General features: G+C 40.7%; 1 protein-coding gene across 1 annotated transcript in view; it reads right to left on the bottom strand.

Moving 5' to 3' along the window:
• Positions 1–7,992: 7,992 nt before the first annotated feature.
• Positions 7,993–24,866, bottom strand: part of LOC133378426 (B2 bradykinin receptor-like) — a 53,731-nt gene continuing 36,857 nt past the window's right edge. Inside the window, exon 3 of the mRNA XM_061613270.1 lies at positions 7,993–8,197. Coding sequence (XP_061469254.1) covers positions 8,150–8,197 — 48 coding nt within the window. The 3' untranslated portion in view covers positions 7,993–8,149. The remainder of the gene's footprint in view (positions 8,198–24,866) is intronic.

Raw genomic sequence — 24,866 nt, 5'->3', positions numbered from 1 at the left:
AGAAATTAAACTAAATTAAAACTGAAGTGATCACCATCCCATACTAGCGATAATTACATGAAAAGCATAACTCTGCGAGTCTGTAACTGTCACAGTTACTGCATTGCTATATGTATTTGCAGTGCTGCGCTTCAAGAATCCTTTCCTTGCTGCATTTCTTCAAGATTGGCTTCGTTCTAGCGGTCTCTTGCCTCTTTGCAGAGCCACTGGAGTGGCTGTCCATCCACAAGCCTCTGCTTGCCTTGCAACAGGCACAGGAGACAGAGAAGCTGCTCATGAGTTATTCATGCAGCATGTGTCTAGGACAATCTCTTGTGGGAGCCATTCATTCTGTGCCTGGCATTCTTGTTTATGAACCAGCCCTGTGTTACTTAGCTAATTGACTTTTTAAAAATATATATTTGAGGGGGAGAGTTTACTTGCTTACTCTTTTTGATGAGCTGCAGCTTAGCCACTTCTTTATTTATTTTAGCCTGACTATGAATGGTTATGTCAAAGCAGGGGTTTATAGGGTGAAATGACAGCTAGGTATGGAAAGCATCCTTAATTGTACTTGTCAAAATAGGACTGGCTTGCTTCCCTGTACAAGAACATCCTGTCCTTCCTTTCCAATCCATTTTCAGTGGTGTGAATAATGAAATGGGATGAGTTGCGCATAGGGGGCCAACTTTTTTTAACCCACCTCTGCTCCTGTGACTTTAACATCACTTTGACCTGCACATGTTAGCAGCTTACCTCCATACCACAATGGCCTTCACCTGATGATTTCTGCAGATCAAACTGCTGTTTAAGGCACAAGAGTGGGCCCGGATATTTTTTTCTGCTCAGTTGTACACTAGTAGTGGTTAAGGTGCTGGACTATGACCTGGGAGACCAGGGTTCGAATCCCCACACAGCCATGAAGCTCACTGAGTGATCCTGGGTCAGTCACTGCCTCTCAGCCTCAGAGAAAGGCAATGGTAAACCACCTCTGAATATTGTTTACCATGAAAACCCATTCATAGGGTCATCATAAGTCGGAATCGACTTCAAAGCAGTCCATTTTTTTTATACACTAGGAACCACCTGCTCAAGAAACAGGGTTTAAAAAGTAGCTGAATTTGTGTTAATTATGTTAGAGATACGAATCAAATTTTGGAGTCACTTTTATAATCACTACTGTGTGGCAATCCAAATTTATATCTCTGATATGTATCCTCTAATTTCATTGAGGCTGTAGCCGTTTGCGCTTATGGAAGGTTGCTTTTTACTGTGCATTCTCATTTATTGTATATTTCATTTATTGTGCATTCACCAATGCTGACACCTGCTTTGGGCCCGCCACGCTGGGGAGCCAGGAGTGCCCCAGAGTGGCAAGACATCAGGTGCTCTGGGGCACTGTTGGAAATTCTCATGGCCACTCCCAGTATCCTTCAAGTGCTGCTGCTGCTGCCACCTCTGCAGCATCTGTACTAGAATGGTTTTTTAATTGTTTTTATGTAGGGGATTGTTTTTAGATGTCTTATTTATGTGTTTGCTGCCCTGGGCTCCTTTGGGAAGAAGGGTGGAATAGAAATTTAATAAATTAATTAATAGGTCACCCTGATGGCCCATCATAAGAACATAAGAAGAGCCTGCTGGACAGCCCATCTAGTCCCACATCCTGTTCTCACAGTGGGCAACCAAATGCCTATGGGAAGCCCGCAAGCAGGACCTGAGCGCAAGAGCACTCCTCACTTCTGTGGTTTCCAGCAACTGGTATTCAGAAGCATGCTGCCTCCGACTTTGTGGTCAGAGCATAGCCATCATGAGTATAGCCATCAACATAAAAGTGAGCCCACCAGATGGGCTGTTTGCCTGGGGTTGCCCTAAACCTGAAGCTGGCTCTGAGTTGGCTGAGTATGGATATAACTAAGCAGTTTGGGGGAGTCTTGACTCCTAAAGGGAGAGAGAGGCATTCCCAGGGAGATCCTTTTCTCTGCTCTGAATCAAAGCTCTGCTCTGAGGCAAGAGGGCTTCAATGGTTTCCTCCCAGAGGAAGTCACTCTGAAGGCAGAGTGTGCTACTAAGGTCAATTGGTGTGGACAAGGATGACTGCAGCTCAATGGCAGATCACATACTTTATATGCAGAAGATCCCAGGATCAGTCCCTTGCATCTCCAGGCAAGACTGGGAAAGACTCCTTTCTGAGTCTTTACATGCAGAAGGTCCCAGGTAGGGAGACCCATCTGAAACCCTGGAGAGCCACTTCCAGTCAGCATAGACAATACTAACCTAGAAGGAGCAATGGTCTGATTTGGTATAAAGCAACCTCCTGTATTCATAAGGATCATACTGAATGTGAGACCCATATAATGCAAAGTTCCTGTGAACTTCTTGAGAGATCACATATCTCCTGTTCCAAGCTGATGCTTCCTTTCATTGGAAAAATATGTTTGTTTGCAGGGTCATCCCAATATATGTTGCTGCCAGAGGCTGGGCAGCAAATGGTGCTCTCCCTGTGTCAAGGTGTATAGTACCACGGGCCAATCAAATTATTTTGGCATACGACAGAAAATCCCACTAGCTCCTCTTCCCTTCCTTACCAATAAAACTATAGACACAATAATTTAATCTTGCAATCCTATGCATGCCAGAAGTAATTCGTATTGAGTTCAATGGGCCTTATCCCCAGTAAGTGTGTTCAGAATTCCATCATAACTAGCATTTGCTGCCCTTTGATGACTCTCAAAATCAGCTGCTGGAGATGACCACCAAGCTATGCCTAATGATAGGGCTGGCTCTGCTGTTCTCTGCTTTCCCACCATTAAAACATACATGGGGATTTGTGATGCTGAAAGTGGCAACTGGTTAAACATCTGTGACGGTTCCTGTGATTTTTGATCTTTTGGAGTTTCTAGTGGTCGATATTAGTACTCTGCTTCCTACACTGACCTCTTAGTACTGCTCCGTCACCACTAGCTTTACAGGTGAATTGAACCAAATTTCTCCCCTATCCCTAAACTGACATAACTCCAATTGTTCAGATCCTAGATCTTCTCCAGCTCAGATGTTCTCTCTCTCTTCCTCTATTTTGGCTGTAAGGAGATGGGAAGCATTTGCTTCTGTTTTCAGTTAACAGTGGTTTGTCACATTTCTGAACCCAGCCTAACAGTGCTTAGTGTTAACCATGGTTTATTGAAACAAGCCAACTTCAAAGTGTTGTTAACAACCCCAGTTTTTTCAATAAACTATAGACAGCACTAACTGAAGTTCCTGACTTGGACATAACAACACACTGATGTTAGTTAAAAAAGGAAGCAGATGCTTCTGATCCCCTCCTCACAGCCCCATCAGAGGAAGAGATGGGAGGAAGGAGTGCACAAACCAAAGTTCAAGCACACAACAGCTAAACTATCTTTTTTTTCCTAGTGAACTGGGCCTACCTTTGAATATCAAATGCTGGCAATAGGAGAAACCATCATCTTAATTATTTGCTTCTAGGACTGCCCAGAGGTATGAGTGATGCAAACTCTGAGTGCCAAATCTTTATGGAAGCCAAAGTGACAACATCCATGCACAAGAGAGAGGTATCATCAAGCTTGCAGGAACCCTGAGGTCTGCAGAAGCATTTAATAATTTTTTTTTATCCCACTCTTCATTGACAAGTGATCCCAGGGCAGGTCACATAATACATAGAACAAAACATCAGAACACAGTAGGGATGAACAAGAAATTTGATTCAGTTCGCATTTCAAGCCGAAACTATCAAATTCACACTTTCTGAAACAATATGAGAACTGAAACACAGCCATCCTTCAAAATTCACATTTATTCAGATTTTGCAATGCAACAAATGTTTACAAAAATGCATGTGTTAGGGGATAAAATGAATATATGAGTGAAAATAACAATCTCTGCTTTTTTATTGAAAGGTCACCTCATTTGTTATTTCAGCGTAGACCTTTTTGATTTGACCCCAAGGGAAAAAATACCCCTCAGGATTATACTTCCTCACATCAGCCAACACAAATCACTTCCTTCTGAATCAATGGCATTTTCTCAGAAAGGCACATTTCATCCAGGCACAACAAGCCAAACATTAAAATTAAAAATACTAGGTAATAGCAGCTCCCTTTTTACTTTTTCCATATTGATTTCATGCTTAGTCTAACTAAAAAGGTAAAGGTGTCCCCGCACTTGTAGTGCGAGTCGTTTCTGACTCTTAGGGTGATGTCTTGTGATGTTTACAAGGCAGACCGTATATATGGGGTGGGATTGCCAGTTCCATCCCCAGCCTTTCTTTACCCCCCAGCATATGCCGGGTACTCATTTTACCAACCACGGATGGATGGAAGGCTGAGTGGACCTCGACCCCTTTTACCGGAGATTCGACTTCCTCCTTTCGTTGGAATCGAACTGTGGCCGTGAGCAGAGCTTCGGCTGCATTACCGCCGCTTACCACTCTGCGCCACTAGCTAGCTGTCTTCAAATTGGATGGCTGTCTCAAAACACTAATGAACTAGACTAGCGTATGAAATATACAGTCTCTGCTCTGCAACAGAGATTCTGCCAGTCTATGCAAGTCTAGCTCCATTGACTTCAATTTGAGTGGAGTTACAGTAACTGGTGTGCCGATTCTAAATCTTTTATTATCTGAAGATTTGTGGCAGCAAGAGAAGCAGGTGACCCGCAAGCTTGGAAACTGGTGCTCACAAGCCGTGGTGCAGGCAAAGCCACTCTGCACACTAGGCAGAGTGCCACAATCTTAGGGGAGCTAATAGAACGGGGGGAAAGGAAAGAGGCATTGCATTTACTTTTGGAAAGAGGCATGCAGAGGTAACTTTGTGCCACTTGTTGGCTGAGTTTTCTTCCCCACATCCCAGAGTTCAATTGAGGGCCCTCTTTGCTGCTAAGGGCATAGGTGCAGCTGTAAAATGGAGGCCGGAAATGTGTGACAGTCACATTTCCTAGATGCTGCACACAGAAGAAAAAGGCACTCCCTGCCCACAGAATTACAGGGCTCATCTACATGGGAGCATTTCTTCGTATCAAAGACACTGCTTTTACCTTCGTTATTGATTTACACCATCCACAGTTCCTGCTCAATGGTAGCTGCCAATCAGTTTTTCCCATTCACACATAGGTGTTCCTCTGGGAAGGATTAGTCCCACTGTTTCCTTATGGCCCCACTCTCTAATTATACATTTCCACTCCCTCTGGTTGTTAGGTGACCATGCATGCTCAGTCTGTTCTACCAGCTGCAGTAGGTTCTTTAAAAACAACCTAAAAGTGTGAATATCTGCTTTCCCTGCCTGTGGTAGGATACAGCTGAAATACAAATCTTTGTTTGAGCAGTGTTATGCTTTTGCACACAATTTAGGGGGGAAAGAAAATAAAGGCACCATTTGAAGCAATGTAAAAAAGGCCAGCCGAATGGAGGAGAGCAGCCGGAAGTTGCTTGTCAGGCAACAGGAAACAAAATGAAAGAAGGGAGAAGGAGATAGTGGGCATGCAAAGGGGAACGATTGACACACCCACCTAAAAGCATCTGTGCAAAGTGTCTGCAACCACTAGAGAAACAGAGTTGAGACTTTTTTCAGCAGATTTTTTCAGCAGATTGGGTTAGTACAGCTTTACAGGGGGAAAACTGCATGATAGTTTCTGTTTGCAGGTAACGTCATGTGAACCATGCAAATTTAAAGGAGATGTGAGTACCACCCAAACACACAGTAACCCACTGTGTAGATGAGCCCACAACCTAAAAGACACGATACAAAAGAAAAAAGGGGAAGGAAGCAGAAAACAGATTCAGTCTAATGCTCATACATATGCTCAAAAAGGAATTAAGGTGCACATATGAAACACAAAATAAAATATAAACATTTAATACACATATATTATTAAACCAATATAAAATCACTACTGGAATTCTACATGTGGTATTGCATCAAAGAGTGTGGTGTTTTATCTTTTTATTAAAGTAATAGATACATCCAATGCAGTTCACCTCATTAACCTAGCTAGTCTTTCTAGGAATTCATCTCTGTTCTAGCACTGACTAAGCATGACTTTGCAACTCTAAGACATTGATTCAGCAACCGGGTTCCTCCCTGAGTCAGCTTAAGTAGGCTTGGATTGTGCATGCAAATGAAGACTCCACCTCAGCTCTAACTGTTGAACTTCCCGCCTCAGATGCCTCTGAGCACAGGGTGAAAGTGGTTTGATCTCAACTTTCCCCTCCAATGGAGGGGGGCTGATAACTGTCAGTTAAGGCATGGGAAGCTGGTCAGCGCTCGGCTGGGAAATGTCAGACGTGCAAGGCTGAGTCTCTGGTGCGGGAGACACGAGCGTGTCTAATTGGAGAGAGTCTGATGGGCCAGGTGATGTTTCTACAGGGGGGTCAGGAGCTGAAGGGGCTGAGCTGTCAAAGACAGGGGTTGGGGCACCCTGTGAGTCCACCCCACTGCCTGCCCTCTCTCTGGGTTCCCAGTCCAAGTCCTCATCATCTGTTTTGCCCTTGTCTATCTGCCCCCTCCCTGCTTGGCTCACACCAAAGAGATACAAAAACAGAGACACTCACCATTAATATCTTTTGCCCTTTATAGTGCATGGCTAATAAGTCACAAGGCCACTGAAGAAGACTCTTTGTCGAAATGCGTTTGACTGCACTCTGGTTTTGTATCTCATCTTGCATAAGCATTGGTTTATTACATCTGCAGATTTTTATGGCTGTATTCTGTTTTTTATATTTCACCTTATATGGGCATTGATTCAATACCACATGTAGAATTCCAGCAGTGATTTTATGTTATGTACAGGCAACGCACGAAGAGATGATATCAGATGTCAAGGACTCCCCGTGTAAACAATCCTGGGCTCAATTCTGACCCGATTAAAAGTGGCTGTTTGAAACTGGCTGGGCAGATTAAAAGGGGTTTTTCCACACCCTTCCTCCATTTCTTCATCTGCCCCAATTTTCCTTACTTTCTTCATTCCCTTCCTCTATTTGTACCTGCCGGCTCCCCACCTCCTGTGGCTCATGCAAGTTAGCTTCTTTTTTTCTAGGATAAATGGTATTAGAGTTTTGTGTGTATAGATATAGATTAGATATAGATATAGATCAGCAGAGTGCAGAAATAACTGGTGTGTTAAGACTGGTAGATGAAAGAATAAAGAAACTTGAGGTTTATTACTACAAAGAGGACAAGAGAGAGGGCATTTTCGATTGTGGCACCTGCCCTCTGGAATTCCCTTCCTTCTGATCTTCGCCATGCCCCCTCCCTGATGGGGTTCTGTCAAGCCTTGAAGACCTGGCTATTCAGGCAGGCCTATAGGATCTCTGGGGTGGACTAACTTTTATGCTGTTATTAACTGGACGGGTGGTTTTTAGCTTAATTTGTTATTATGGTATTTTGATATTGTATTTTACTGTGTACTGTATGTCGCCTAGAGTGGCCGTTAACTCGGCCAGATAGGCGACTTATAAATAAAATTTATTATTATTATTATTATTAAAAATCACACATGCTGAAACAGTCATGCAGCTTCCACTCAGGGAGCCATGAGTAACTCATTGACTGAGAACAAAGACAGGAAGAGAGGTGAGGAAGGGGAGGAACAAAGCCTGCAAAAATAAAAAACATATTAGAGGGTGAATCAGCAGTGAGAAGAATAGATTGTCTTTCTTTCTATCACCCTCCTCCCTGGTTCAAGTGACTTGCAACATGCATAGTTGTTTTACTCCCAACAAATGGAAGATGCACAACCCACTTTTTGCTGCTTCCTCCACCTTGGCTGTCACTCATTGATCTTTCCTGGTTATCTCACACACAGACACATGTATGAGTGCGAAAACAACCAAAGAGTCTTGTGGGATCTAAAAGACTACCTTATTTATTAGTGGGCTGCAATCCACGTTCATCAGATGCATGAAGCATCCTGAGTTGCAGGTATGCATACACATGGGTGGGTGGGGGAATTGGAAACGGTGAGGTCAGAAGGAAATGCAGAAAAGCACAGACAATGATGATTATGTTATTAACAGGGGCTACACAGAGAGAGAAAGAGAGAGAGAGAGATTTGACACATAGGCATCCTGGCATTGGTAAGCCAATGAACACACGATTTATTTGTTTATTTTTTAAAAGCTTTGTCCCAGTTCAGTCCACAAGTGATAGTGCTTGCAGTTTCATACTCCAGTCTCCCTTTGAAGTTTCTTTGTTCCAGTGTTGGCCACCTGAAGGTCAGATACAGAGAAAAGGAGGTGAGCATGATCACAGTAGAGTGGTTGAGAGAGGAAAGAATATGGGAGGAAGGTTAAGTATAGCCAGAAGATGACACAAGCTGCAGGTTCCCCACTCCAGCTTTATATGGAGGGACTATTTAGGAAGTCTGCAGGAGAGTTGATTTTCAGATTCCAATGTGGATGAATGCCAGGAGCAGAAGAATGATTCATTTATGTACTCCTTTTAATATATATATATATTGCTTCACATTTGAAGTTAGTGTTCTCAGTGAAACCATGGAAATTTTTCCATTATGGAAACCTCCAGAACAAGATGACTACCCCTGTGTTAACAACAGGTATGGTCCGGAAAGTACATGATGCCACCACTTCGCTGAAGCTAAGGAGGTCTGGGTCTGGTCAGTACCTGGATAGGAGACCACCTGGGAACCACATGTATGCCACCTTGGGTTCTGTGATGAAAGAAAGGTGGAATATACATGAAATAAATAAATAACTTTGATCAGAGGTAAACCCAACTCAAGTTTGCAGTTCTCAGAATGACATTCATGCTCAAGAACTATGGTGGCAGTACTGTCATGTTCGAGTGGTGGGTTTTCTGGCTGCAGGATGGGCTCATGACGATTAGCACAATCATTTCATCCCACTTAGTGATTCATTAAAGGTAAGCCTAGCTGAACAGAACCCCTTCCTCATGAGACTTGCCATGTTTTCCCATTGCTGACGCTGTTAACATTCCTACACTTAGTAATTTTTCAGGTTCAAAGACATCTGCATAAAAACCTGTCGAGTTGAGAAGATTTTTTGGCCTTTCTCAGAATAAAGCTTTGCTAGCAGAGCGCATTTGCTGCGCATCAATCAGTGTTTTTTTATTTAATTCCAGCTGTGCTTGAAGTTTTCATGAGGAGGAGGGGGAACTTATGGAGAATATTTTCCATAAAACTCACATAATGCCTGATGCTGAGCCAAATAAACAACTGTTGCAAAATCTTGTCTTCTTCTAGGCTGTAGAGCCCCCATCCCCTCTGTTTTTACATAGCTGGGCCAATTCTGGGTTTAAACTCATGCAGCTGCTGCCATCCTGTCTAGTTTGGCTCTTAGACCCAAAATAAACAAAGCCAGGAACTGATCTTGGGACCCTGATAACTGCATAGCATCATTCCCTCTAATAGCAAACCCAGGGGGTGAGTGCCAACAGCTATATAATGTAGCCAAACTAAGAAAAAAGAGGGAGGTATCAGCTTTCTCAGGGGAACTCAGAGGTTTGCAGAAGTACAATACATCTTTCCAAGAAAACCTTAAGTGAGGTTCCCCACCCACTCCCAAACAGCTCAACAAGAACTGGGCATGCTCAGTAGTCACAGAATGTTGGTTGTCGGTTTGAAAAAGAAAGGTGGTGGTTGGTGGTGGTGGAATGGAGCATTCTGGAACAGGTGAGGTTGGCTGGAATCCATCCGCTAAGAGATGAGAAAACATAGCAACATTTTGTTATAGGTCCCACATGTGTGTCCCACAGCTGAAGTAATGGTCTTTCTTCCAATTTGTTGCAGTAATAAAAGAAATGCTGGCTTTCTAATTAAAATTGCCAAAGAATTTTTTTTAACATAATTTATAATACAATACAGCCAATGTTCTTATACATTTCCGCATATGCAGGTTTTAGTAAAACAAATGTTCTGATTCCTTAAGTTAATATTTTGTTTTTTAAAATTTAAAATGCATTTTCCATGTTAGAAAGGTTTTCCAGGTTGAATGTTCCACTTGTAGTGCACACCTGGAGTCCTAGTGTGTGCACAGGCCTCTGACTTCAGTGGAGGAAGCAGATGTGTGTGCAGTAGAACAAACACACAAATCCAGATTGTCCATTGGAATGACTGGGGAAACGCAGGAAGCCGCTGACTACCAAATCACACCACTGTCCAACCTAGCCCAGTACTGGTTATGCTGGTTGGCTGCAGCTCTGCAGGGTTTTTGAGCTCAGTGCTCTTTCCCAGCCCTATATGGAGATGTCCAGGATTGATCCTGGGACAGTTTGCACACAAAGCACACACTATAAATGAGCTACCAAGGCCCTCCAAAGCTTTTGCTAGCTACAAGACACGTGTTTGTGTGTGTATCAAAAATATGTTCCTTACAAGAGTTACAGTAGTTATAAATTACTTATAATATTGTGAAATAATTCATTGAGCCATCTGTGACTCTTGCAAAATCTTACAGAATTTCATGTGAAATTGAATGTTGCAGTTTCTATAAAGAGTCAAGTAGAATAAAAGTATGTGAGTGTCAGCCTTTGGCATTGGACACGGTGCTACATATTACCATAAGTTATCATTGGCAATGAAGAGCAAATAAAAGACAAAACAGAGCAATGCCTTTGGTTGCTGCAGTTCATGGTGGAAGAGAGTTTGAGTTTCCAATGGTCATCTAGTGGACTAATAACTGGTGAATCAGCAAGTTATTCTGAAATAATTGCAAATAAGCTAATTACATTCCACTGCCTTACGTTCGAAGACCCTGGCAGTAGCAGGCATTGCTATGTTAGAATCATAGAATCATAGAGTTGGAAGGGGCCTTGTAGGCCATCGAGTCCAACCCCCTGCTCACAGCAGGAAATCCACAGCTAGAGCATCTCCCGCAGATAGCTGTCCAGCCTCTGCTTGAAGACATCCAGCGAAGGGGATCCCACCACCTCCCTAGGCAGTCGGTTCCATTGCCGAACTGCCCTTACTGTCAAGAAGTTCCTTCTAATGTCCAATCTGAATTTACGCTCCTGCAACTTAAAACCATTAGACCTAGTCCTACCCTCTGGGGCAGCAGAGAACAAATCTGTACCCTGCTCTATGTGACAGCCCTTCAGGTACTTAAAGAGTGCAATCATGTCACCCCTCAGCCTTCTCTTCACCAGACTGAACATGCCAAGTTCCTTCAGCCTTTCCTCATAAGACTTGTTCTCCATACCGGCTATCATCCTCGTCGCCCTCTTCTGAACCCGCTCTAACTTGTCTATATCTTTCTTAAAATGAGGTGCCCAGAACTGAACGCAGTATTCCAGATGAGGCCTGACTAATGCAAAATATAGTGGGACTATTACTTCTCTCGACCTGGAAACTATAGCTCTGTTTATGCAGCCCAAAACCGCATTTGCCTTTTTTGCCGCAGCATCACACTGCTGGGTCATGTTCAACTTACGATCCACTACAATTCCAAGGTCCTTCTCACACGCACTACTGCTAAGTCGGGTATTTCCCATCCTGTACCCGTGCATTTTGTTTTTGTGGCCTAAATGCAGAATCCTGCATTTGTCTTTATTGAATGTCATTTTATTAATCTCAGCCCAATTTTCTAGTCTATCCAGGTCCCTTTGGATTTTATTCCTGTCTTCCATTGTGTTAGCTATCCCTCCCAGTTTCGTATCATCCGCAAACTTCATAAGGCTTCCCTCCACCCCATCATCTAAGTCATTGATAAAAATGTTGAAGAGTATCGGCCCCAGGACAGAACCCTGTGGCACTCCACTCAAGACCTCCTTCCAGTCCAAAGCAGAGCCACCGACAACCACTCTTTGAGTACAGTTTTCCAACCAGTTGTGAATCCACCTGACAGTATTTCCATGTAGTCCACATTTGACGAGTTTGCTAATCAAAAGGTCATGGGGGACTTTGTCAAACGCCTTGCTGAAATCTAGATAGATGACATCTACAGCATTTCCACCATCTACTAAGCTAGTGACCCGATCAAAAAAAGAGATGAGATTAGTTTGACAGGATTTTTTCTTGACAAACCCATGCTGGCTCCTTCTAATCACAGCATTGTCATCTAGATAGTTGCCAATGGACTCTTTTATTATCTGTTCTAATATCTTTCCCGGTATTGAAGTCAGACTGACCGGCCTGTAATTCCCCGGATCTTCTTTTTTACCCTTTTTAAAGAGCGGGACGACGTTTGCTCATCTCCAATCCTCCGGCACCTCTCCCGTTCTCCAGGATTTCTCAAAGATGATGGCAAGAGGTTCCGAGAGTACATCAGCAAGTTCCTTCAATACTCTGGGATGCAGTTCATCAGGCCCTGGAGATTTGAGGTTAACTAGGTATTTCCTGACTATCTCCTTATCAATCTCGAACTGCAGTCCCGACTCCTTACTGAGATTGCTACCGATGCAAGGTTGCACACTGTTCCCTTTTTGGGAGAAAACGGAGGCAAAATAGGTGTTGAGCAGTTCTGCTTTTTCTTTGTTATCTGTCAACATTTTGCCATCTTCATTGAGCAGCAGTCCCACCGTTTCCTTGGTCTTTCTCTTGCTTCGAACATATCTGAAAAAACCCTTTTTGTTGTTCCTCGCTTCCCTTGCCAGCCTCAGCTCATTCTGGGTTTTAGCTTTCCTTACGCTATTCCTGCAAGCCCGAGCCGTTCGTTGGTACTCTTCCTTGGTGATGCGTCCTTCCTTCCATTCTTTATACATGCTCTTTTTTACTTTTACCTCCTCCACCAGTCTTCCGTGTAGCCATTGACTTTTTCCGATGTCTTCCATTTTTCTTCCTCTTTGGAATTGTTTGCGATTGCGCTTTTTGTAATACGTTCTTCATGAGCTCCCACGCTTCTTGGGCTCCTTTTTTCTTTAGTCTATCTAGCCACAGGATCCTACCCATCATTTCCCTGAGCTTGCTAAAATTGGCTTTCCTGAAATCCAAGGTCCATGTTTGACTATATTCTTCTTTGGCTTTCCCCAGAATCCCCAATTCCAGCATTACGTGGTCACTTTCCCCCAAGGTACCGACCGCTTTAATTCCCGTGACCAATTCGTCCATGTTAGTTAAGATAAGGTCCAGGATTGCCGATCCCCTTGTTCCTTCTTCTACTTTTTGAAAGAGGAAATTATCAGCAAGGCCCATCAGGAATTTGTTGGAGGCTTTGTGCTTCGCAGAGTTTGTCTCCCAGCAGATATCCGGGTAGTTGAAGTCCCCCATCACTACTACTTCTTGCCTCCTTGAGATTTCGGAGATTTGTTTGAGAAAGGCCTCGTCTACCACCTCTTCTTGGCCAGGGGGTCTGTAGTAGACACCTACTACCATGTCGGTTTTATTTGTTTCTCCATTTATTTTTACCCAAATGGTCTCTATCGGACCCCTTTGTTCGCTCTCTTGGATTTCCATAGAGGTGTATTTGTCTTTGACGTATAACGCTACTCCCCCTCCTTTTCTGTTGCTTCTATTCTTTCTATAGAGTTTATATCCTTGAATGGCTATATTCCAATCATGGGAGTCATCCCACCAAGTCTCTGTTATCCCTATGAAGTCATATTTGCCTTGATGCACTAAGACTTCAAGCTCCCCTTGCTTGTTTCCCAAGCTCCGTGTGTTGGTATATAGACAGCAGAAGTCTCTTTTGTCCCGATTGGATTCCTCTGTTAATATACCGTGAGCTTTGCCATGCATCCCTTTCTCTCTCCCAGTGTCTCCTGTACCCTTCAAATCCTTGCGTTTACAACCCGCTGTCTTTGGATCGGTCTTTAAGCTATCATCTCCATCCCCCAGAGGCTTTAGTTTAGTTTAGTTTAGTTATTACCAGACCTCCCATCACTGGCACTGCTTCGGCTTAGAGGAGGGAGAGACGAAGAGCAATGCAGTGGCGAGGTCTCCACGGTGCAAAGGAATCACCAGGAGTGCTGGATTGGCTCTGGTGATGCATTTGCACTGCTCCGGCCTCAATGCCACCTTGTCCTTCCCCTTCCTAGTAAGCTGCAGTGATGGCGTTAATGGGAGGTAAGGCAAACACCTCAGCCCTGCCAACTGCTACTGGGCCCTGGAATCAAACAACACTGGGACTTCCATACATAGATCCACTAGACAAAATTGTTTGCATTATGCTTGTATTAATTAAGGGCAGGTTATCATATGTGCCACATCACTGGACTAGTGTGTTCTGGGGACTCACACCTGAAAGCATGAATTTCCTCTGTTTTGTGTCTGAAATGCTATGGCTGAGATCATAGAATAATAGAATAGTAGAGTTGGAAGAGACCTGTAAGACCATCAAGTCCAACCCCCTGCTCAATACAGGAATCCAAATCAAAGCATTCCTAACAGATGGCTGTCCAGTTGCCTCTTGAATGCCTCCAGTATGACACGCTGGGACCAATATGAAGTGCTAGGACCAACATGGAAGCTCTGTCTGTGATTTTTAAATCTGCGACAAGTCATTTATACATTTCTGAGCTTTAGCAATGAACACCCATGTGCAAGTCTGGTCCTGTGAAATTGCATACAGAAAAAAGAACAGATATGAAAGAAAACTGTGTTTTTGCTTTGCCAAAAATAAAAAAAAAGTTATTAGGCTGCAAAAGAAAACTAGTAGCCAGCTCTTTCGTATGTCTTTATATTACATGCGGCTAGCTTGCAGGCTCCATCCCCTTCCTCCAAGTGATTCCTACACTGAACAGGGGGATGGACTTGATGGCATTATAGGCCTCTTCCAGCTCTACCATTCTATGATTTTATGATATCTGGTGGCACTTAAAGCCCCACAGCAATTTTGTTTTGCTGAGCAGCAGATGGCACTATTGAGCCGCACAGTTGCACTGGTGTGAGCTGAGAGGTACATCTTCTCCAACATACAGTACTATAATGAGAGCCAGTGATGGTGTAGTGGTGGTGTAATAGACAGTCAGACTAGTGCCTGGGGGACTCGGATTTAAATCCCCACTCAGCCATGGAGCTCATTGGATGACCTTGGGCCAGTCACTATTTCTCAGCCTAACCTACCTTACAAAGGTTGTTGTGAGGATAAAACAGTGAAGTGGAGAACCATGTATGCCAATGCCACTTGGATGAAAGGTGGGATTTAAATGTAATAATAACAACAACAACAACAATAATAATAACAATAACAATAACAATAATAATAATATAGGCAGGAGTGCAACAATTGGGATGTGAGCTAATCTCCCCCTGGTCGTCACTGATCTGATGAGCAGGGGAACAGTGCGATGTTGGCCCCTATCATTGTGCTAGTGTGATGAAGATGTTTGAACTTCTCTGCCCAGACCAGTGTGGTGATGATGATGATGCAATATCTCTCTGCTCATCAGATTGATCTGATGAACAGTGTCAGCGGTAAATTTTATAACGTTTAAATGTTTAAGGTATATGCTTTTCTCTGTGTGTACATGAGCTGCTAGTGTGTTGGCTATGCCCAGTTGGGCCAGGCCCACCACTGTCAGGCAGTCATCAATGGAGTGGCTAATCATTAGTGTAGCCCTTGGGCTCAAAAATGTTAGCCTCCCCTGCTATAGATACACTAGAGCATGAAGACATGAACTGAGTGAGCCCCATTTTATATAGGAGCCCTTGGCCCAAACCCTGCTATCAATTCACCTTCATGTAAATTTTGATTAGCTGGCTTAATTTGTTGTTGGAAAGGTAACGGGAATGCTAGGTTCACATATAGAGTTTTAAACAAGACAGTACACTCTCTCATTGTATCATACACAACAGTAGCTCTAGGAAATTCAAAAACTGTATACATCACAAAATATTGGTCCATCCAGTCAAAGGAAGCACAATATTTAACATCAGGGGTTGACAAGCTGTGGTCCTCCAGATGTTGTTGGACTCTAACTCCCATCAGCCACAGCCAGCAAAGCCAATGGTCAGGGATGATAGGAGAGCTTCCCCACCACTCTTTTGTGTGTGTCCATCCCTTTACTCTTCTAAAACACACAAGAAATACAAATACAGGAGTATAGGACTGGCATTATTATTATTATTATTATTATTATTTAATAATAGCATTTATGTAGTACTTTAGAAGGTTCCAAGCACTTCATTTTCTTTCTCTCAGAACAACCCTGTAAGGTAGGGCAGCTAATTATTCCCATATTTTAGACAGGGAAGGGGACAGGGCTTGCCTAATATCACCAAGTCATTGGGTGCATGATCAAGCCAAGATTCTTATCAGGGACTTCCCAGTTCATACTCTTATCCACTACTCTATTGCCCTTGCCCCAGGTTACAGTGAACATATGGCCGGGGAACTGGACTCAATGCACTGATGCATCCTTGCATGTTCAGCTTTTTGTCTGCATAAAGCAGGTGATCTTTGGATTTTGTTGTTGTTATATGACTTTTGTTGAACTAAAGTTCCCCCACCCCTGACCATTAGCTTTGCTGGCTGGGTTAATGGGAGGTGGTCTAACAACTTCTAAGGACCACCACATTGGCTATCTCTGGCATAGAGCCTCTGTTCTTAAGGAGGCTCTCAGGATTCCTGATTGTGTAGGAAAGAGCTCTATGTGTGAACAATTGAACACATGAAGGTTCATATAGATGTTAAGCTGAATGCACTGGAGGTCGGACTTCCTGGAAGGAGTGCTGGCTGGTGATTGTCTCTGAGTGAGCTCTATCTCAGAGGAAGCTTATTTCAGTTAAAAGCCAGTCAAGAGGAATTTTTGACTGGCGTAAATGTTCTCCAAGATAAAAGGAGAACCGAAGAGATTTTCCACGGAACTCCGTCGAGCTGTAGATTGCTAGATTTGATCAGGAATCCCCCTGAGATAAGAAGGCTTTTCTAGCAGCGGAAGACTGAGTCTGGATTTCCAACAGGCTGTGCTGAAAGTAAGTGAGACTTTTTTCTTTCTCTTTTAAAAACGTTTTTAACAAGCTAGCCTCCTTCTGTCTAAATCTTATCAACTAACTTAAATTACTATCGTAAAAGAGACTTGTTTACGAATCGGCAACTCAGAAACTTGGGTGAGTCACACTTTTTTCGTATTATTCAAAGCTAAGGAAGAAGGGAGCAATTCAAAGAACCTGCTTTATTTTTTATGACAAAAAGCTGGCTTAAAGCTGGAATTACAAAGATTAAACGGATAAGAGGCAACTTATTAGATAAGATGATTTGATTATTTGAAGGAAATATATCTGAGAATATTTTTTTTAGTTTGGATTAATTTTTTTTTTGAACGAATCTGCTGTTCGTGTATCTTACTAACTGCTGGATGCTGAAAACTGGATTTGTTTTACATTCCTGAATGTGCTGGAGATAAGAACTGTGTTGGTTAAACAGGCCTGGAATATTAACTTTTTTGTTGCTGGAAGAAAAGAAACTGTTTGCCTCTACATTGGCTAATAATAGAAAAGGTTTTTTTTTTTTCAAGAATGACAACTAGGAAAACAGCCAAAGTTTTGGAGCGAAGAGTTTCAATTGATACACAGGAAGGGATGGACATGTTCCAGAAAATTATGGAGGGATTTAGTGATTTTAAACAAGAGTTGAAACAAGAGATGAAACAAGACAGACAACAACTTAAAGATGAATTTTGCAATATGAAAAAGGATTTTAAAGATTTACAAGATCATATTAAAACAGAAGTGGGTGAGATTAAAAATAACATTGGGCAATTAACACAGGATGTAAAAAATGTTAAAGGTAAGGTGCAAACCTTAGAGAATAGAATAGACATTACAAATATGGAATTGGAAAAAAATTTGGACTATATTGCTGTTATGGAACTTAGAGATAAAGAACATTGCTTGAGATTCCGTGCAATTCCTGAGGAAACAGGTGAAGATATCAGAGAGAAAATTGTTAATGTTTTGGCAAAATCCTTCGACAGGAACGAAGATCGGATGGAATTTGAAATAGACAAAGTTTATAGAATTAATTCCAGATATTCAACAATAAAAAAAATCCCAAGAGATGTGCTTGTTTATTTTTAAAAAAAGAGGACCAGAGATATGGTTTTGCAACATCATTTTAACAATGTCTTCAAAATTGACGGTAAAGAAATACAGGTGATGAAGGAAATTCCTGTTAGGCTTCTACGTAAGAGAAAAGATTACGCTTTCTTCACAGAAAAACTTAAACAATGTAAAATTCAATTTAGATGGGATGTTCCAGAGGGAGTGATTTTTACATTTAGACAACAGAAGTATCGATTAAATACTGTTCAAAAAGCAAGGGATTTCTTGAGAAAAGCCTCAAAAGACATGGAAGAAGATAAACTCAAAGATATGGACATAATTCCTGGGAAACAAAGTCAACAGAAACAGGTATAGGAAGAAAAGGATGATGATGGATCAAAGGGAGCAACAGGCACAGACTTTTCTAAAATACATGCTTAAAAATGGATTACAAATATCTAACTTGGAATATAAATGGAGCTAATTCGTCGCAGAAGAGAATTTCATTATTTGAAAAAATTAAAATTGGATATAATTTGTTTACAAGAAACTCATATTAAGAAGAAAGATTCTAAATATTTAATTTGTAAAAATTTGGGTGAAGAATTTATTTCGGCAGGATTAAAAAAAAAATGGTGTGGTTATTTATATTAATTCACAATTGTCTCCTAAATTGATATTATTGGATGATAGTGGCAGATTTGTGGGAGTTGAAATCACCATTCAGGGTACAAAAATTTTGATAGTGGGCATTTATGCTCCTAATGAAGATAAAACAAGGTTTTATACTGGACTTATGGAAAAACTATCAGAGTTTGCATATGATCATTGGTGTGTCATGGGTGATTGGAATGGGGTAATTTCACCAAAAATGGATAGACTTTCTGAGAAAAATATTAAAGAGACACAGGGCAAATTGCCGAGGATCTGTTTTGAATTGATGGAACATTTAGAATTGGTGGATGCTTGGAGATATATAAATGACAATGCAAAGGAATTTACTTATTTTTCAGAAAGACATAAAACATTTTTGAGGATTGATATGATTTGGATGTCTAAAAATTTAGTGAAAGATATTTCCAAGATGGATGTGTTACCAAAAACCTTTTTGGATCATAATCCAGTGATATTGACTTTAAAAAAAAAAAAATCTTGGATTTAGATGGAGACTAAATGAATCTTTATTACAGAATGATAAAATAGTGCAGGAATGTAAGAAGAAATTAAAAGAGTTTTTTGAACACAATTTACATAAAGGAACAGATGAAAATATTGTTTGGGATACAAGTAAAGCATTTATGAGGGGATATTTTATTAAATGTAATTCTGAATTAAAAAAGAAGAAACAACAGAAAATGCAATTGATCTTGGAAGAAATAAAACAAAAAGAGGAAGAATTGAAAAAGAATCCAACTAAAGCTTCTACTGTAAATCAAATTAAAATGTTACAGAAACAAGTGTCAATGTTGACAGTTAGAGAAATTGAAAGGAAATTAAATTTTGCTAAACAAAGGACTTTTGAATTTGCAAATAAACCGGGGAAATTGCTAGCATATAAATTAAGAAAAGAACGACAAAAAAATCTTATTTTAAAGATACAAGAAGGAGATGAGATGTTGACAGACAATTTAAAAATCCAAAGGGTTTTCCATCAATATTATTCAACTTTGTACAAGTGTCAGGAAATTCCCTCAGAAAAAATAGAAGAGTATATATCCAAACAGAATTTGCCCAAAATTACAGATCTTCAGAGACAAGCTATTAATGGTCCTATTACGTCAAGAGAAATATCTGAGGTTATAAGTAAAATTAAATTAGGAAAGGCGCCAGGACCGGATGGACTATCAGCAATGTATTACAAATGCTTGGAGGAGGAACTTTTACTACCTTTACAGTATACAATGAATTCTATTTTACAAGAGGGGAAGATACCGGATAGTTGGAAAAATGCCAATATAACATTAATACCTAAAGAGGAGCAGGATTTAACTAAAACAAAAAATTATCGGCCAATATCTTTACTGAATAATGACTATAAAATTTTTACAATGATTTTGGCTGAAAGAATGAAAATAATATTGCAACAATTTATTCAGGAAGATCAAGCGGGGTTTTTACCTAAAAGACAATTACGTGATAACGTCAGGAATGTTTTGAATGTGTTGGAATATCTAGAACAACGAAATGACATAAAAGCTGCTTTGATTTTCTTGGATGCTGAGAAAGCATTTGATAATTTGAATTGGAAATTCATGTTTAAGGTTCTAGAGCAAATGGACTTTGGAGATAATTTTATAAAATGGATCAGATCGATTTATACATCACAGAAGGCACAGATAATTGTCAATGGGGATTTAACGGACTCATGTGAAATACAAAAGGGTACAAGACAGGGATGTCCATTGTCCCCCCTTCTATTTATTCTGGTTTTAGAAGTGCTGCTTAGAGACATAAGGCAAGACAAAAGGATTTCGGGAATAAAGATAAAAAAAGAGGAATATAAATTGAGAGCATTTGCTGATGACTTGATAACCGCTGGGTGAGGTCATCAGGAGTTATGGAGTGCGTTTCCAGCAATATGCTGATGATACACAGCTCTGTTTCTCCTTTTCATCTTCTTCAGGTGAGGCTGTTGCTGTACTGAACCGCTGCCTGGCCGCGATAATGGACTGGATGAGAGCAAACAAACTAAAACTCAATCCTGACAAGACTGAGATGCTGCTAGTTGGGGGCCCCTCTGCTCAGATGGTTGATGTCAGACCTGTCCTAGATGGGGTTACACTCCCCCTAAAGGAACAGGTCCGTAGTTTGGGGATCTTATTAGATCCGCTTCTGTCACTTGAGGCCCAGGTAGCCTCGGTGGCACGAAATGCGTTCTACCAGCTTCGGCTGGTAGCCCAACTACGACCCTATCTGGACAGGGAGAACCTAGCCTCAGTTATTCACGCTCTGGTAACCTCTAGATTGGATTACTGTAATGCTCTCTACGTAGGGTTACCTTTGAAAACGATTCGGAAACTTCAGCTAGTGCAGAATGCTGCGGCCAGAGTTCTTACTGGGACGAAGAAATTCGACCACATAACACCTATTCTGGCCCAACTGCACTGGCTTCCAATATGTTTCCGGGCCAGATTCAAAGTGTTGGTCCTTACCTATAAAGCCCTTAACGGCACTGGACCGCAATATCTGATGGAACGCCTCTCCCGCTATGTTCCTACCCGTTCACTCCACTCGACGTCTAAGGCCCTTCTCCGGGTCCCAACCCATACAGAGGCCCGGAGAACAGTAACAAGATCTAGGGCCTTTTCGGTGGTGGCCCCCGAATTATGGAATGCCCTCCCAGATGAGATACGCCTGGCGCCTTCTCTGTCATCTTTTCGGCGCCAGGTAAAAACCCACCTCTTCACCCAGGCATTTTAAAGTATTTAAGCTTTTAATCTTTTTTTTTTAGTTTTCTTTCACTTTGTTTATATAATGTTTATATTGTCTGCGCAATACACACTTGCTGTATTTTAAATATTGTGGTTTTATCATGTTGTACACCGCCCTGGGAGCTGCTAGCTATAGGGCGGTTTAGAAATGCAACTAAATAAATAAATAAATAAATAATTGTATTAGAAAATCCCTTGGAAGGAATCAAAGTATTGATGGATAAATTAGAAGAATTTGGACCATTAGCAGGATTTAAGATCAATAATCAAAAAACGAAGATGCTGGTGAAAAATTTATCTTTAAGAGATCAAAAAGAGTTAATGGAGAAGATAGATTTTAAAATAGAGGAAAAGGTGAAATATTTAGGTATCATTATGACAAATAAAAATTCAAAGTTGTTTCATAATAATTATGAAAAACTATGGACAGAGATTAAGAAAGATTTGTTAAGATGGGATAAATTACAGTTGTCATTAATGGGTAGAATATCTGTAATAAAAATGAATGTATTGCCGAGAATGATGTTTCTATTTCAAACAATACCTGTCATATCCTCTGATCTACCTTTCAAACAATGGCAAAAAGATATTTCTAAATTTGTTTGGCAGGGGAAAAAACCAAGAGTTAAATTTAAATTATTACAAGACGCCAAAGAAAGAGGAAGGCTGGGATTACCAAATTTGAGACTTTATTTTGCTGCTTGTTGCTTAGTCTGGATAAAGGAATGGATTCTATTGAGGAATAAAAGATTATTGGATTTGGAGGGTCACAACCTGAAGTGGGGATGGCATGGATATCTATGGTATGATAAAGTAAAAGTTAATGTGGATTTCAATAATCATTTTATAAGACGTCCTTTGTTGAATATATGGAATAAATACAAAACAAGGTTTTTTTCGAAAATACCACTATGTGTTTCAAGTCAAGAAGCATTTTATAGAAGAGAAATGGCTGGAAAAGAGAAATGGTTAACTTACCAAGAACTATTAGAAAATGTGCATGGTGAATATATAATGAAAGAGAGAGAACAACTAATAAAGGAAGGATATAGTTCACAATGGTTTGCCTATTTACAATTGTTAGAAAGATCTAAAACGGACAAGAAAATGTATGGGTTTGAAATAAATAAATCTGATTTTGAAATAGGTTTGTGTACAAATGATGAATGCATAATTGCAAAAATGTATAAATTTTTATTAAAAATGGACATGGAAGAAGAACAAGTAAAAGAGTGTATGGTTAAGTGGGCAAAAATTTTTGGTTATAATATACAAATGGATAAATGGGAAAATATGTGGAAAAAAGGTTTGAAATTTACATTATGCTATAATCTTAAAGAAAATTTTTATAAAATGATGTATCGCTGGTATATGACTCCAGAAAAGTTGTCAAAAATGTATAGTAATGTTTCTAATGTATGTTGGAAATGTAAACAACAAGAAGGATCTTTTTATCATATGTGGTGGTTGTGTAAACAGGCAAAATTATTTTGGGCACAGACAGGTAGGATGATGCAAAAAATCTTAAAGATTCAGTCAAAGCCAGAAATTTTTTATTGGGTTTTATGGATAAACAAAAGGAAAAGAAATATGGAAGAATAATATTATATATGATCACGGCAGCAAGATTACTATATGCACAAAAGTGGAAAATGGAATCGATACCAACAATGGAAGAATGGCTATTGAAATTAATGGACTTAGTTGAGATGGACAAATTGACATGTCTTATTAGAGAAAAAACGACAGATACATTTCTTAAGGAATGGAAGCCTCTTTTGGACTTTTTGTTGAAAGAAAAAAATGAAATGATGATAATGGGATTTGACGATTAATTAAGATAGACTTTGGAAAAAAGTGAATTTCGTATGTTTTAGGAGACAGGTTTGATATATATTATATACTTATAGCTGATCTGTAACAAATCGGAAGTCAAGTTTTTCTTTTTCTTTTATTTTTTTTCTGTTGTATTGTTTTTGTTGTATTTGTATTTGTTTTTATAAAAAATTGAATAATAAAAAAAATATTATAAAAAAAAATGAATGCACTGGAGGTCAAGACAAGAGAAAGGAAAGTTCCTCCCATTCCATGTGGTCATCATAACACTTGAATAGGTTTTATGCCTGCTGTTCTCAATTAAAAGAAGCCCCATGCTTGGAGGGAGGATCTGTGGCCCTCCAGATATTGCTGGGCTATAGCTCCCATCATCACTAACCATTGGCTATACTGGGTGGGGCTGATGGGAGCTGGAGTCCAATAACACCTGGAGGGCCACATGTTCCCCACTCCTATACTAAGCGATGGTTGCAGTGTCCCTGAGGCAAAAGTGAAAATGTCCCAGAGGGAACACATAGGGGTGCAGCAGGACTGGATCTCTCAACCTTGCCCTGAAAAAGTTCCAAGGCTTTTTGCCATGCATAAAAGGTCCCAGCCAGGAGCACAGGAGGTTGCTCATAAGAACATAAGAAGAACCTGCTGGATCAGGCCAGTGGCCCATCTAGTCCAGCATCCTGCTTTCAGTGGCCAACCAGATGTCCAAGGGAAGCTGGTAAGTAAGACCTGAGTGCAAGAGCACTCTCCCCTCCTGTGGCTTCCAGCAACTAGTTTTCAGAAGCGTACTGCCTCTGACAATGGGAGCAGAGCACAGCCATCATGGCTAGTTGCCACTGAGAGCCTTATCTTCCATGAAATTGTCTAATCCTCTTTTAAATCCATCCAAGTTGGTGGCCATCACTGCCTCTTGTAGGAGCAAATTCCATAGTTTAACTATGCACTTCATGAAGAAGTACTTTAATTTGAATCTTCCAACATTCAGCTTCATTGAACATCCATGAATTCTAGTATTGTGAGAGAGGGAGAAAACCTTTTCTCTATCCACTTTCTCCATGTCATGCATACTTTTATACGCATCTATCATGTCACCTTTTACTTGCCTTTTCGCTAAACTAAAAAGCCCCCAATGCTGCAACCTTTCCACATAGTAGAGTCGCTCCATCCCCTTGATCATCTTGGTTGCCCTTTTCTGAACCTTTTCCAACTCTACAATATCCTTTTTGAGATGAGGCGACCAGAACTGTACACAGAACTGTGCACAGTTCTGGCCTTTGGACAAGCTGCTCTTTGGACAAATCCTAGGATCCCATTCAATTAATAGTCATACACATTTTTCCCATTCAAATAATAATTATACGTGTTTTTCCTTGTACAAACACCTCATCTGAATGGGGTCCTTTTGTTGCAGATCTGGGTAGTGTAGGTACCGAGTAAAGCAGGACAGCACCAAGACAAGCTTTTTATGAATGGCACATTGAGATCACTCCCTTAGTTTTAGCAATAGTACAGGTTCAAATGATAGGGTGCCCAAGGGAGATCATGCCTGGCAATTGTAAATGTATTATATATAAATAAAACAGAATTCAGTCATGGAAATAAAAATGGCATTGGTTGGCTGGAGCAGGTAGCCTATGCAAACCTTACAACCAATATCCGTTTTCCCCAAAGTTTCATCTGTAATGAATTAATTTTTAATTATTCAAAATGGGCCACCCCGTC

The sequence above is a fragment of the Rhineura floridana genome, chromosome 2 (assembly GCF_030035675.1).
Source record: "Rhineura floridana isolate rRhiFlo1 chromosome 2, rRhiFlo1.hap2, whole genome shotgun sequence".
NCBI classification, from domain to species: Eukaryota; Metazoa; Chordata; class Lepidosauria; order Squamata; family Rhineuridae; genus Rhineura; species Rhineura floridana.
This window is presented reverse-complemented; position numbering and strand designations above follow the sequence as displayed.